At 43.1% G+C, this 14,817-nt stretch overlaps 1 protein-coding gene across 2 annotated transcripts in view; it reads left to right on the forward strand.

Annotated features, from left to right (window-relative positions):
- The window catches only part of RB1 (RB transcriptional corepressor 1), a 161,165-nt gene that overhangs the window by 55,457 nt on the left and 90,891 nt on the right, over nt 1-14,817 (forward strand). For both annotated transcript variants that reach the window (XM_034758495.1, XM_034758496.1), the window contains exons 11-16: nt 273-350; nt 6,182-6,269; nt 13,603-13,719; nt 14,472-14,528; nt 14,616-14,647; nt 14,735-14,811. In XM_034758495.1, coding sequence (XP_034614386.1) covers nt 273-350; nt 6,182-6,269; nt 13,603-13,719; nt 14,472-14,528; nt 14,616-14,647; nt 14,735-14,811 — 449 coding nt within the window. The remainder of the gene's footprint in view (nt 1-272; nt 351-6,181; nt 6,270-13,602; nt 13,720-14,471; nt 14,529-14,615; nt 14,648-14,734; nt 14,812-14,817) is intronic.

The raw sequence follows: 14,817 nt of genomic DNA on the forward strand, positions 1-14,817 counted from the left end.
CTGGAGGCACAGGGGCTGCCCGAAGCTGGTAGCGCTCGGGCAGCCCGGCTCTTAAACAGAGCCGAAGAGTCGGGGAGGAGAAGAGCCGCCATTTTCCCGGACATGTTTGGCTTTTTGGCAATTCCCCCCGGACGGGGGTTTGACTGCCAAAAAGCCGGACATGTCCGGGAAAAAGAGGACGTATGGTAACCCTAATTTTAGAAAACCTCTTTGAGACTTGCTATATTCAAAGATCAGTACTCCATAAGGTTTTGCTTTTTCCCCTTCTACAGCTTGCAGTTGGAACGAACACCAAGGAAAAACAACCCAGATGAAGAGCTTAATCTTATACTTCCACAGACTCCAGTTCGGTATGAAACATTTAAAAAAGTTGTATCCATTTGTTTTTACTTGAATTGGAATTTTCTAAAAATTGTTGAACTGAAGAATGTAGCAGTCCTGATTTTAAGATCACTTTAAAACAAGGCCCCATTCCTGTAAGGTGCTGACAGCCTCCTGAGAAGTGCTGAGTGCCTTCAACTCCCATTTCCCTTGAGATCCGTGGGAGTTGAGAGCACTTGGGCAGCTCTGAATACATTGCAGGTTTGATACCCTAAATATAAAGGGAGCATGAGTTATATATGTAAAATAGATCAGTGTGCCTGAAAGTGTGAAAATGAACTTCCTTAAATGTGCTGCTCATTCTCTGCATCACTGAAGTGCATTTTAATAAAACATTTTCTTCCATGCCTGCTGTGTAAAGATTTATGACTCTTTAGTATTCTGTGGGGAGAGAATTTAAAGTATCATACACTTATTTACTACTTTCATTTTCACATGCTAGTAAAGATACTGCACTGACAAGAAATAAATTCTTGCTACTCTTTACTGTTGCAGAACCTATATAGTTGTGGGAGAGAAGCTGGAAGCTCTAGATTTGCACATCTGGAATAAAATGCAACTTAAAAGCGAATTGAAGAATCTTTATTACTTGTTATGATTTTCTAACCAGAAAGAACTCAGCTTGACTTTCAGTTCCCAGGTCTAGTTTGCAGTTTTGTAAATTAGACTGTCTCTTATAAACTCCACATATTTCGTAAGGAAGCCGTTGACAGACACACTTCATGATGCCGTTTGTGTCATCACTTTTCAAATTACAACAGCATTTTAAAACAAAGTACATGGCTTGTGAAAGGTTAAGATTCACATCCATGAAGCCTAGAATCCTTTTATCCACAGAAACAAATACAAGATAGGCAGCAGTAGCAGTCCAAGCTTGCACAAAGCTTTGCTGGTGTGCCTCTACTCTGACCTGCCAAGAGTCATTCTAGGAGCAAAAGGGGAAGTTGAGACTTTATGCCTATTTAGTCCTTTGCCTCTCTTCTCAAACTACCAAACAGGTGCCAGCTGATAGTTATATAGACCTGGATACCTGCCCACTAGGAACTGGACTAGGACCAGCAACTCATTTTGCATAGACTACCAAACTGCCAGCAGATGGCAGTAAACTTTTGATCACTTATGACCCAGAGGTGATTGTATGCAACTAACCGATGGCTCATAAGGTTTATTATGAAAACTTGGTGTCTACTTTTAAACTTACCATAGATTCTCCCTATTTGACAGTTTGTGTCTGAGCCAAAGCCCATTAAAGTCAGGGGGAGTCTTTCTATTAACTTTAATGGCTTTTGGATCGGACCCCTTGGGTAGTGTTTTGAAAAATAGCTTTACCTAGGGGGTATCTGGGTTTAAATACTAGGGATAGTGTTTTGAAAAATAGCTTTACCTAGGTGATATCTGGGTTTAAATACTAGTTAAGGGCATAACACTGAGTTGTCTGGTCTCATTCTAGTGCTTTCATAGAACAGCTTCTGTATTGTCTCTTCCCATCCCTGCTTTAAAAAAAAAAAAAAAAAAAAAAAAAAGTCTGTTAGAGAAACTCATATCAAAATTTTTAAAGTGGCAGAAGAAAAAGCAGTTCATCCCTGGAGTGCCATGATCCAAGAAATCAGGCACTCATATAAGTCCATTCTGTCTGTGAATAAAAGCCCCCATCCCTATTTTCTCAGCTAATCAGAAAATTTTCTTTAACCCCAGAGATATACTAATCAGAGATCGATTTGGGACAACTCTAACCAGTGGGAATTGAAAAGGATTTTTAATAGGGTGCATAAAGAGAGATCTCTGACTGAAAGTGGGAAATATAAGGGAACAATTCATAGATTCTAGGACTGGAAGGGACCTCGAGAGGTCATCGAGTCCAGTCCCCTGCCCGCATGGCAGGACCAAATACTGTCTAGACCATCCCTGATAGACATTTATCTAACCTACTCTTAAATATCTCGAGAGACGGAGATTCCACAACCTCCCTAGGCAATTTGTTCCAGTGTTTAACCACCCTGACAGTTAGGAACTTTTTCCTAATGTCCAACCTAGACCTCCCTTGCTGCAGTTTAAACCCATTGTTTCTGGTTCTATCCTTAGAGGCTAAGGTGAAGTCTTACAGCATGCCAGGACCCCCAAAGCTTGCTTTCTCAGCAAGTGTTGAAAGCTGTCCAGATGTGGCCATTTACCAGATCTGTCTTGACAAAAGCAGTTGAGGCCTCAGCCTGTGTAAGAGCCAGAAGAACTTAAGCATGAGATATGAGGGGACAAACTGTGACTAGGGAGAAGGGGTATGAACAACTTCGCTTTAAGCAAGCTAGCTAAATTCACTGTCATAAGTTGTAAACCCTCGGTGTTTTATCCAATATACATGAAGGGGCTGATCAAGAGTGGAGGAGTAAGATAATAAATTTCATTGTTAGACTGACATTTAAGGAGTTGTTACATTTGCTTCCTCTTCATGTACTTTTTAGTTGGTTAAAACAAATATACAAACAAAGCTATTCAAATTTACTTATGTCACTCAACAAACAATAATGGAAAAAAAAAAAAAAGAGATGGGAACTGTAGCTTAGGACTAGTGCTCTAACTTCTTAGCGACTCTGGTACCTGTAATGGCTGGGCATATCCAGTCCTCTTTCTGTTCCTGTTTTATAAACAATGAGACTACAGACTTTCAATTAAAGAACCTTAGACTGTCTGGCAGGTTTAAAAAGGCTTTGATAAATAGGGGTAAATTATTAAGCAAATATTCCACTTTATTAATAGGTATTTTATATGGCTAGTTTTATTTAGCATATTTTAAGTCATGAACAGGCTTCAGTTCTGGTTACTAACCTTACTTGAGCGCATATATGGCATAACAGCTGTACAAATTATCTATACATGATTGGATTATAATGTGACTGACTAAACTAGTCTATCATTCATCAGAAGGTTGCACATACCGAGATGACTATTTATACCATTCTGAGCGAGCATGCTTATCTTAGATCTTTAACATGCTTTTTACGGCATAATCTTTTTTTACCCAGTGCCATAACACCTACCACAGTGATTGTTAATACTGGCAACAATTTGATGCTGTATGTTTAATATATTTACATTTAAAAATTGGGGAGAAAACAAACGTTACAATACATTCACTTCAGAATCTAATCATTTCTCAGGAATATAGTGATGTGGAAATATAAACTATTGACACTTGTCAAGCTGCTTAGTAGAGCTTGAGGATACATTGCTAAATCAATCATACGTTCGTTCTATTTGAAAAAACCCAAAACTTTTAAATACATCACCTGTAAAACCATAAATAGAAAATACAAGCTACATAAAGACATTTTCCTGAAATATGCCACGATGTAGAAGGTTTGCATGTCAGTACTCTTAGATTTAATTCATGTTGGGTATGTGCCCCCAGATCTATATGTATGTGCATAACACCCCAAAAATTTGGAAATGTGAGATGGTCAGGCATTAACGCACACAAACAAGCACCTGCCTTGGTCTGACAGGATCATTTTTAACCATTAAAACAAGTAGCAGTTCCATCACCATCCCTGCAGCTACATGCTATCTGAGGGGAGTCCTTATTCCTGCATTAGGGCTGGACTTCCCGGGGTAAAATGTTTTAATTTAGTGTAACAAGAACTAGCCTTTTGAGGTGCTTTTAATTTCATCATTTTTCTGGAAGGAGCAGGGACCCTATGTATTTTCACTGCCTTTTAAACATTATCAATCTTTAAAGACAAAAGGCCTCATAGTTATATGGGGTAGCTTTTTTTGAACCAATGGACAGCATTATATGGGTTTGAAATCCATTTTTGGCAAGAAACCTGTAGGCATGAGTGTAAGAACCTAAATAGATGGTGGTGGTTTTTGCTTTCACCTGTTGTGTGTCTGTAAAAACAGTTCTAATAAGACAGTTTCTGGAGAAATTTTTATTATTTAAAGTCTCTGAAAAGGCGGAAAATGTGTGAACTTGTAAATAACTCAGATAGTATTTTAAACCTTTTAATCAAAATAGTGATAAAAGGATTCTGCTCACTTTGCCTAATAAGAAAACAAACTTAAATATCAGTAGAGTTGTGCATCCCAATATTTAATATCTTCATTTAATGTAATCAGCTCCTCTTCATGACCCATTTTATGTAATACTCCAAATCCTAACTTGTGAATTATCTTAAAATTAATCTGGTCTAGCTAGAGCGATGGAAGGTGGGAGTGGGACTTCCAGATGCATACGGCCTTCTCAATAAAACAGGAAGGGGGAGTGGTTTCAGGTTTAATGTGGCCACTTTCTGATTTTGAGTCTGTAGAATGAAAAGACCAGTATTTAATGCACTTTACTGGCTATTGGCAGACCTAGGGGAGTGATGGTGGTGGTCATGATATAGAAACAAATGTTCTCCTCCAAAATATCTGCATCAAAATTCTGTAATTTCTTATGACACTGCAAGCCCGACAATACAGTGCAGAATTAATTTTAGTTCCTGGCTCTATAGACAATGCTACAGCTATCTTTTGTAGATAAGAGTAAAGAGAACAATGTTTTAATTTACAGAACCTCCATTTTCATTATAATTTGGTGCTATTTGCACATCTTGTTTGCCAGATATTAACGTTTAGGTTGTTACCGTTCTGTTGTTACTTTACTTTGTTGATGTTGATGTGATGGGGTTCAGGCGATGATGATGAATATTCATAACTTAAGTCAAAGTAGTATGCTGTAGTTATGTTCCTGAAAAATGCGACTTTTAGCGAAATGATAAGCGAATCCAATTTCCCCATAAGAATTAATGTAAATGAGGGGGTTAGGTTCCAGGGAAATTTTTTTTCACCAGACAAAAGACTATATTACACAGTATAAGTTTTAAACAAACAATTTAATACCAGTACACAGTGGTGATGATTGTGAAGCTTGGTTGAGGTGGAGGAGTCAGAGGGTGGGATATTTCCCAGGGAATGCCTTACTGCTAAATGAACTAGCAATTGACTGGGCCCTCAAGGGTTCTCTCACAATATTCTACAAGACAGCAGGAAAGGAGGGAGGGCAGACAGAGACACACACCCTGTGTGTGAGAGAAAAAATGTGTATTTCCCCTTTAACTAGCTGACCCCAGGCTTAAGTACACTGCCTTGTTAATTAAATCAGCTTGCTGAGACCGGAGACCCGCAGCTACTGCCTAGAAGCTCTCTCCGTTGGTCGTGTGTCCCCCCTGCTCTATGGAAGATGGGGTAAGCGGGGTGCAGGAGCAGGGGGGAGGGGGAGACACCCTGACATTAGCCCCTCTTTTCCCCCCTCTCCCCGTACAGCAAGCAGGAGTCTCTGGGAGCAGCTCCAAGGCAGAGGGCAGGAGCAGCACATGGCAGTGGGGGGAGGGACAGCTACTGCACAGGGAACTTAAGGGAGTGGGGAGCTGATAGAGGGGCTGCTGATCCACCCTGGTTTCAACCACCCACCAGCTAGCCGCAAAGGGCTGCTCTTCCTGCAAGCAGTGGACAAAACAGGTGGTTGCCAAACGACATTAGAAGGGAGCGTTTCACAACTTTAAACAAGCATGTTCCCTAATTGATCAGCAACTTAACATCGAAACAACATTAACCGGGATGACTTTAAGTGAGGAGTTCCTGTATTTAATTTCCCCACCAGTTTGTTTTATTATTGAGTTAGTTATGTATTGATTTGTTAATCTGTTTATAGATTTGCTGTTTGCCTTTCAGGAAACTGTATCAGGGAACAATTAGAAAATTCTTGCCTGATATTGAAGGTATACAAAATAAGTATTTAACATATATCTTATTACATTTTTTTCAGGGCTGCAATGAATACTATCCAGCAGTTAATGATGATTTTAAATTCAGCAAGTGATAAACCATCAGATAATCTCATCTCATATTTTAATGTAAGTGACTAGGGTTTTTTTTAACTAGAGTAAGCATTTATGAGGAAGTACCTATAAAATTATATCCTTCGGATTATCAACCAAGTAAATAGCATGTGTTCTTTACTAAAGGAGACCTAGAAAGGACTTCTTAAAAATAGTGGGGATTGTGCCCTCTTTTTCTTCTTTATGGTTTATAAAGATGTGAAAGAAATTTCTTTTCTGCTTAATTTTTACCTTAGAAATATCAAGAATGTCAACTCTGATCTTTGTAGTTTTTGATGGAGGATCAGTTCAAGATTTATGTTTCAAATATCCTGATGTTCAGTGCATTGTAAAACCAACAAGGACACAGGAATGCAACAGCACTTGTACCTACCATAAGTTATGAATATAAGATCTTTAGTACACCTCTTAAGGACTCATGACAGTTTAAACATGCATTAGTACTGCTCTTTGAAAGGGCACTTGTCTGTATGTGAATTTTACAAGCACTTAACAAATTGTTGATATTTTGTTGGAAATCTTATGGTCCTTCAACTCTACTAAGATTAATTTGTTTAGGGGGAAAAACCAAATGTATTGCTAGAGGCTGTATTATGAACAGGAGACCGTTAGGTCCTGATTCAGAAAGTTATTTAGGGTTTGTGTACATGGGAGGGAAGGGGAAGCCAGGAATAGCTAATGGTCAATACCTACTGTTCACTAACTCCCCATGTGGACACACTTATTCTGCAGTAAGAGGGCCTTTGTGCAATTTAGGTTAGAAAGTAGATTAAGCTAAAGCACACAAAGGCAAGCTTATTGTGGAATAAGTGTCCACATGAGGAGTTACTGCAGAATGGCTCTTGTGCTTTAAATTCATACCCTAGCTACTTTGCACTAATTTTGTCTTGAATTCCCCTTGTGGACAAGCTGTTAAGCATGTACCTATCTTAAAGCACTTAAGTAGTCCCATTGACTTTGTGTGAGTAGTTCCAATGTATAGAATTAAGTATGTGCTTAAGAGGCTGTCACAGAGCACACTCCCCTCCAGACATGCACCTCCTCCTTATTGTTCTGGGAATTGGGAAGAGGCTGATGCCCCTGTCCGTGGTCTGCACACCGTCACTCCTTCTTGGCAATCCACCTGCAACCTCTTTCACAGCATCAGGAACCGCAGCATCCTCTTCATGGCTCGGCTCTCCGGCTGTGTTACTATCCATGTTCCCCACCACCCGTTCCGGGGGAGTTTAGCTCCTAGTACAGCCAGTTCCCCAGCGGTCACTGCAGTCAGTTGTCCCGCCAGTGTGGGGCAGATGCCCTATCACAGATGCTTTTTGCTGAATCAGGCTGTAGCTAATGGATATTGCTGAGCATAAAAATATGACCGCCTCCTAATCTCTCTTAAAGACTCAGAACTACTTCTTTGTGTAGTGACCCTATGGGTTCTCCACTGTAGGCATGCTTGCATCCCTGCACTGCTGATCAGAGAACTTCAGTAGCAGTGTCCGTTATGCCTGCACATGCGCTCTCTCTCCTTGTGCCTTGTCATGAGGCTAGTCAGCATGTGTGGGCTAACCCCACTCAGTTCCTTCTCAACCACCCCTGGCTAGAGATGGAGCTATTAGCATTCTGTTAGCGACTATTACCTCGTGCTTTCTTTGTAGCCTAGAGCCTAGTTTTTAGTAGTAGTTAGTCTAGCGTCTTTTATTTTTGACATCCTGTCCCCCCCGCCAATAGTTTTTTCTTCCTGCCCTTTCCATTGGGGGCCCATCCCCCACAACGGGGTATGCCTGATACTCTGGGATTCAAGAAGTGCCTTTCCTGCAACTAGGCTATCCTTGTTGCAAACGTGCACTCACAGTACATTCGTTGCCTCAGGAAAGGATACATTCCTCAGAAGTGCACTCTCTGTCAGCAGCTTAGACCTCAGTCTCGTAAGGACAGAGAGCGAGGGCAGAAAATCATATTTATGGAGGCAGCTCTCAGACAATCTCCAGACCTGCGTCAAGACTCTCCATGTAGATGTAAGTCTTCCCCACAGACCTCAACATCCAAGGGTCATTGGGTGAAGAAATCTGCCACCGACCCCTCTCATAAGTTGAAAAAGAGTGCAGGAAGTCCCCACAGAGAGCTGAGAGCTAGCCACAAACAATCCCCGGCATGCTCAATATCCTGAGTAGCATCAGCACTGAGACAGACCAAGCCCGGTACCCACTGCCCAAGGAAGACTACAGCGGCAGGTACTATGGACGCACCCACAGACCCATTGGGCACAGACACCAAGTCAACGGCACGTAAGAAGAAGAGGAGGAGCAAACATTCCACGGCACACTGGTACATGATGTCCTATCAGTACAGATGCCTCATCTGGTACCTGAATGGCCAGTGCGGACAAGAGTCTCCTCTCCTGGGCACTGGGACCTCTGCACTGAGTCCCTGCCTAGCACGGGAGTCTTCCCTTCTGCCTTGCCACGTCCCCCCCCCACTCTCCAGTGCAGACTCACCCGGAGGAAGAAATATCTCAGTATTCCACCCAAGCACCCAACAGTGCCTGATACCAGCAGGGCCCCAGCCATAACCTTAGATGGCCCCACCGCTGCCATTCTTGTATGGCCATCTATGGGCACCACCGCAAGCTCCATGCCACCCAGCGGCCATACTGGGGCCCCTGGGCTGCCTACCATCTCCAGGACTCTCGGGCTTCTAGTCCCACCCATGAGCCCCCAAGACACACTTCCTCAACCACAGCATCCAGGGCTTTATAGCTCCCAGAAGAAGTCTTGGAGGAGTGTGAGGGTGATGTCGAGGAGGAGGTGACCCCAAAAACCATATCCTCCTTCTCTTCCCCAGACGAGGCCGTCATGCCTCCCTAACCATCCCTGGTGGATGATTTTTGCCTGTTCCAGGACTTCACAAGGAGAGTGGTTGGTTGACTTTCTCCAGATACCTCTGGAAGAAGTCAAGGACATGCACCATAAGTTCCTGGACATGCTGCAGTCATCTTTCGCCTCAAAAGTGGCCCTCCCTATCAATCAAGCCCTTCTCGATCTTGCAAGAACCATATGGCAGACCCCAGCATCGGTTGCACTGATTTGCAAGTGAGCAGACAAAAAGTACTGTGTCCTGGCGAGTGAAACAGAGTTCCTCTTCTTCAGACCTCCACCTAACTCCATTGTGGTGGATGCTGTCAGTTCTCGTGGCCATCAACACCACATGAAGTCCATGCTCTATGATAGGGACTGGAAGCGTCTGGACCTATTTGGAAGGAAGGCATACTCCTCGGCCACGGATCAGTTTTGAATTGCCAGTTACCAAGTGCTTATGGTGAAATACGAGTATGGGAGTTACTTGAAACTGAACAATTTTATTGAGCAGCTGCCCAAGTCGCATCTCAAACAATTTAAGGCCATCATCCAAGAAGGGAAACTAGTAGCAAAGACATCGCTACAATCTGCCCTTGATGCAGCCAGTACTGCAGCCAGATCCATTTCCATGGTGGTAGTGATGAAATGTGCCTCTTGGGTTTCCAAAAGGAGGTGCAGGTAACCGTGGAAGATCTTCCCTTTGAGGGCACTAAGCTCTTCGTGGAGAAAACTGATGCCTCACTTCACCCTCTGACGGATTCTCAAGCACTCTTCCTTTGCTGGCCATCTACACGCTGGGACAAAAGAGAAAATTTAGTCCACGGCCCCAGCATAAGCCATGCACTTCCCAATACACAGCTCAACGATACTAAGAGCCACCAAGGAAAAAAACTAAATTCTCTAGATGTAAACATCTGGCCAGCAATCTTTCTTGTCCTAGCCTTCCACATCCAAACATCAATTTTGTCACGTTGGTTGAGGTGCCAATAGACCACACCCTACAACTGCTACATCCAACCATTGCTAATCCACCTATTTTGCCACCGTCTGGCAGCGTTGTGCAGTACCTGGGGCACATAACATTGGATCAATGGGTCCTAGAGATCATTCCCCTCAGTACTCTATCCATTTTACCCCTTACCTCCTCCACAACACCCTTCCATGTCCCTCTTCAGGGATCCTTCTCATGAGAGTTTCCAGTTAAGAGCCGTAGAACCAGTACCTCAGCATCTATGAGGCAAAGGGTTCTACTCTCGGTATTTCCTAATACTCAAGAAATAGGGGGGCTGGAGACCCATATTAGACCTCAGAGCTCTCAAAGTTTGTCAAAGCTCAGAAATTCAAGATGGTCACTTTAGCAATGATCATTCTGGCGTTGGAACAGGGAGACTGGTTTTCGGCCCTCGACCACTAGGGCGTGTATTTTCACATCTCAATCTTACCAACTCACAGATGATTTCTCAGATTCATCCTGGGACAAGATCACGACCAGTACAGGTTACTCCCCTTCATGTCGTCTTCAGTGCTGAGAGCATTTTCCAAGGTTCTCTCAATAGTGGTCACCCACTTATGCTCGCAAGGGATCATGATTTACCCTTGCCTGGATGATTGCCTCCTCAGAGCCTAATCTCTCACATCCCATCCTGGCTTCTTCACCTCAAGGCATGGCTCCTTCTTGGTTCCAATCCCTAGAGAGCTCCTGTTCAACCGTGATGCAAGAAATATTATTACACAACAGAAAATTCTTGATATGACGTACTTACCTGCAAAAATGGTCCAGATTTCGGATTTGGTGCATGTCCCAACAAATCTCCGTTCTTCTGTTACCCACACAAAATTCTTTGTTACACACACTCTAAGGCACCCAACTTTACCCTAAATTTGTTGCCAGTACACTCTTGGACATCCCACCTCTACCTAGTTCCTAGGGTTCCAGACTTCCACCTCTACCTAGTTCCTAGGGCTCAAGGCGTAACCCGGTTGATTTAGGCACCCCTAATCTTTCCCAGTTCGTAGGGCTCCGGGCGAAAGGCACTTAACTCTACCCCTCCGTGGGCTCCAGGCTCTATTCCTCTGTGGAATCAGTGCAAACACCCTTTCCCTGTGGACTTAGGGCTTGATCCTTTGCAGGTTTACAGGCTCTTTCACCAGTGAAAGAGCCTGACCAGTAATACCTTACTTAACCTCTATTTATTAACAATCACCAAAACAGAATGTACACACTAAGCATACAACGCTCACCACTCCCAATCAATCAGATGAACTTTTCCCTAATGGCCAGTCAGGATCAAGTCATCTGGGGATTCCACCTTCTGCACGGTTATGATTGGCAAGGTGTTGACGTCTGGCAGCTCTGATCTTGGGGCTGTGTCCTGGAGTTGGTTCCAAAGAACTTCCTTTTGGAACGCAGTTTATAGTGAAACTTGAGCCTTGCTTAGCTGTACCTTAACCAATAATTTTACTGAAATACTAATAAACAATTTTTTAACCAATCCTAATACATTGTAAAACAATTCTTTAACCAATCATACCCCACCCCCTTCCTTGATTTACACCTAGCAAAATTAGTTATATAACAGACAGAGACCATCTAGATGAACAATAGAGAAGTGGGGACCATAAAGACAAAACAATATTAAGTAGGGATTTCACAGTCACAACTGGTTAAGTGATTTCTTGCCAGACAGAATGCCATCAAACAAAATTTTCTTTAATTATCTTAAGATCTGTTTCTTTATCTGGTGATGATGGGTATTATTAGGATAGGATCGCCTTCTTAACAGTCTGATATTACATTGTTTTAATGTAATTTAGATGGAATGTGAGGATGCAGGGTCGGTGCAAGGATATTTTGCGCCCTGGGTGAAACTTCCACTTTGCCCTCCCCCCCCCCCCCCCCCCCCCCCCCCCCCCTCTCCTCCGGGCCCCCCCCCCCCGCCCCGCCCCCCCCCCCCCCCCCGACCCCCCCTGGGGGGTCCCCCGGCCCCCCCCCCCCCCACACAAGCCCTCCTCTTTAAGGAGCCCTGTGAGGATGTGACTTTCTGCTTCTGGGCTCATGGCTGCTGTCTCCTAATATGGCTGCAGAAAAAGGCCTCAGCCTTATACTTCCACACATTCTCGACTATGCCCCGGCACTGAAAAGATCGTGGCTGTCCATAAACCCTTCTAGAGTCCACCAAGTGGCAATAACAGCCTTCCATCATCCAGTGGAGGGGTACTCAGTGCTGTCACACCTGACCAGCAAAAGTTTCCTCTAGGGTATTGTAAACCTCTTCCCACAAGCTCGGCCTCCTACTCCCACATGGGACTTAAACGTGGTACTGAAAGGACTGACTAGGCCTCCCTTTGAACCCAGACCAACTGTTCGCTTACTTACCTCTTGATGAAAATGGCCTTCCTGATAATGATTACTTCGGCCAGTAGAATAGGGGAAATAGTGGCTCTGATTGTACATTCCCCATATTCAGTATTCTTTGGGACAAAGTTATCCTCGGACAACATCCAAAATTCGTTCCCAAGGTAACCTCCCCGTTTCACATGAACCTTCCAACCTTCTATCCCAAGTCTCACCGAGACAACAGAGAGGCTATATTACATACCCTAGATCTCTGAAGAGCCCTAGTCTTCTACATGGACAGGACAAAGGCCTTCAGGAAGTTCCCCAGACTTTTCCCCTCCATTGCAGAATGATCCAAGGGTTTGGCAATATCAGCCAAAAGGACTTTCCATGTGGGTCTCGAAATGGTATCAGACAAAGTTACAAAGTTCACAGTATGACCCCTCCACAAGGTCAATCTCCTCATCCATCGCCGCCTTCAAGAATGTCCCTATCTCAGAGATCTGTAGAGCAGCGAAATGGGTGTCAGTCCACACTTTCGCAGAACATTATGCGATTGCTGGGGATGCCATCTTCAGCTCCACAATGCTGTCATCTGTAACTGACCCGACTCTGAAGTCCCAGCCCTCCAGAGGGAGGATGTGGAATGTATACTGCTTGGGAGTCACCTATAGTGGAGCACGCATAGGGACACTACTCAAAGAAGTACTAGTTACCTTCTGCAGTAACAATGGATCTTCGAAATGTGTGTCCCTATAGGTGCTCCACAACCCACCCTCCTCCCCTCAACTTCAGAGTTTTTGTCAATGACTCTGTGGTAGAGAAGGAACTGAGGGGGGTTAGCCCACACCCACTGGCTAGCCTTGTGGCAGGGCATGAGGAGAGAGAGCACATGTGCAGGCCTAACAGACACTGCTACCAAAGTTCTCCAATTAGCAGCACAGGGACACAAGCACACCTACACTGGAGCACATATAGGGATACACATCTTGAAGAACCACCGTTACTGGGCAAGGTGACTAACTTCTTCCGTAACCATCCTGATGACCTAATTAATATAATGGTGTGCTACAAAGCTGAAGTGGAAAAATATTCTTGGTTAACTTGTAAAAACATGTTTTGATATACCTAGTTAAACAAAATATCCTTTTTTTCTAATATGTTTCAGAACTGTACAGTGAACCCTAAAGAAAGTATCCTGGCAAGAGTAGAAAATCTTGGGAACATCTTCAAAGAGAAATTTGCTGAAGCAGTTGGACAGGGATGTGCTGAAATTGGCTCACAGGCAACTAATATTTTGATTTCATATTATTCATTTGAATGCTATCAACATTAGCTAATGTGAGACAAAATGTACTTACCTGTGTTTTACTGTGGAGATTGGGAGTGATAAAGTAATATTTTCTCAACCTGGGAAACTGGGCATGTAACTCTGGCAAGGCTCTAAGATGCTATCTGACAAACAATTCAGCATACATAGGAAGGTCTAGAAAGAAAAAATGCATACGCTTAAAAATATTTTAAAATAACGTTATTTTAATGAAGCATAGGAAAATTACCATGAAGTATTTTAACATAGTTGAAACTGTACTTATATAGTCACCCACTAATCTGGCCTCATGAATAGAATTAGTGAACCTTTAAATGGACCTGGTGGCCTATTTCCCATCCAGTCATCAGGCCACTTGTATTTCCCTACAGTGACTTGCATAGCAAATTCACCCAACTTAGCCCGATATCTTCCAGCTGTCCGCTCTGCTTTCTCATCTTGGCAACTGAAAATTGACCTCTGCACTTTGACTTAAACATCTTCTTACAACTTCAGTCAGTCACGATCCCCAGTAATCCTTGGCGACCACCCTAGCATCACTGGCCAACTTCGCTGGGACAAATCAGATTTTCTTTAAGTGGTCCCAGCATGCACGTTCTTTCCAAAGGATGGAAGTGTATTTTGGCTTTGTGTCAGATTTCAGAGACAATTTTATATTATGCCTTGCAATAACTTTCTGTAATGTTCTTGACTTTCTTCATTTTTAGAGATATAAGCTTGGTGTAAGGCTATACTACAGAGTAATGGAATCCATGTTAAAGTCGGTAAGTTTAATGAGGATGCATTACTCTTAATACTTTGCTCCTTTTTGAGCAGTATTTCTTAACCTTGTGTTTGTTCATCTATTTCAGGAGGAAGAGCGCCTGTCAGTTCACAATTTTAGGTATATGTTCCTAACTCATAATAGAAAACCATTATTGGTGTGCTAAGACTAGTATTAAGGCCTGCATTTTTTTTTTTTCTTTTTCAGCAAACTTCTGAACAATAATATCTTCCACACATCTCTTCTGGCCTGTGCTGTTGAGGTTGTCATGGCTACATATGGCAGTAAGT

This window comes from Trachemys scripta, chromosome 1, assembly GCF_013100865.1.
Source record: "Trachemys scripta elegans isolate TJP31775 chromosome 1, CAS_Tse_1.0, whole genome shotgun sequence".
NCBI classification, from domain to species: domain Eukaryota; kingdom Metazoa; phylum Chordata; order Testudines; family Emydidae; genus Trachemys; species Trachemys scripta.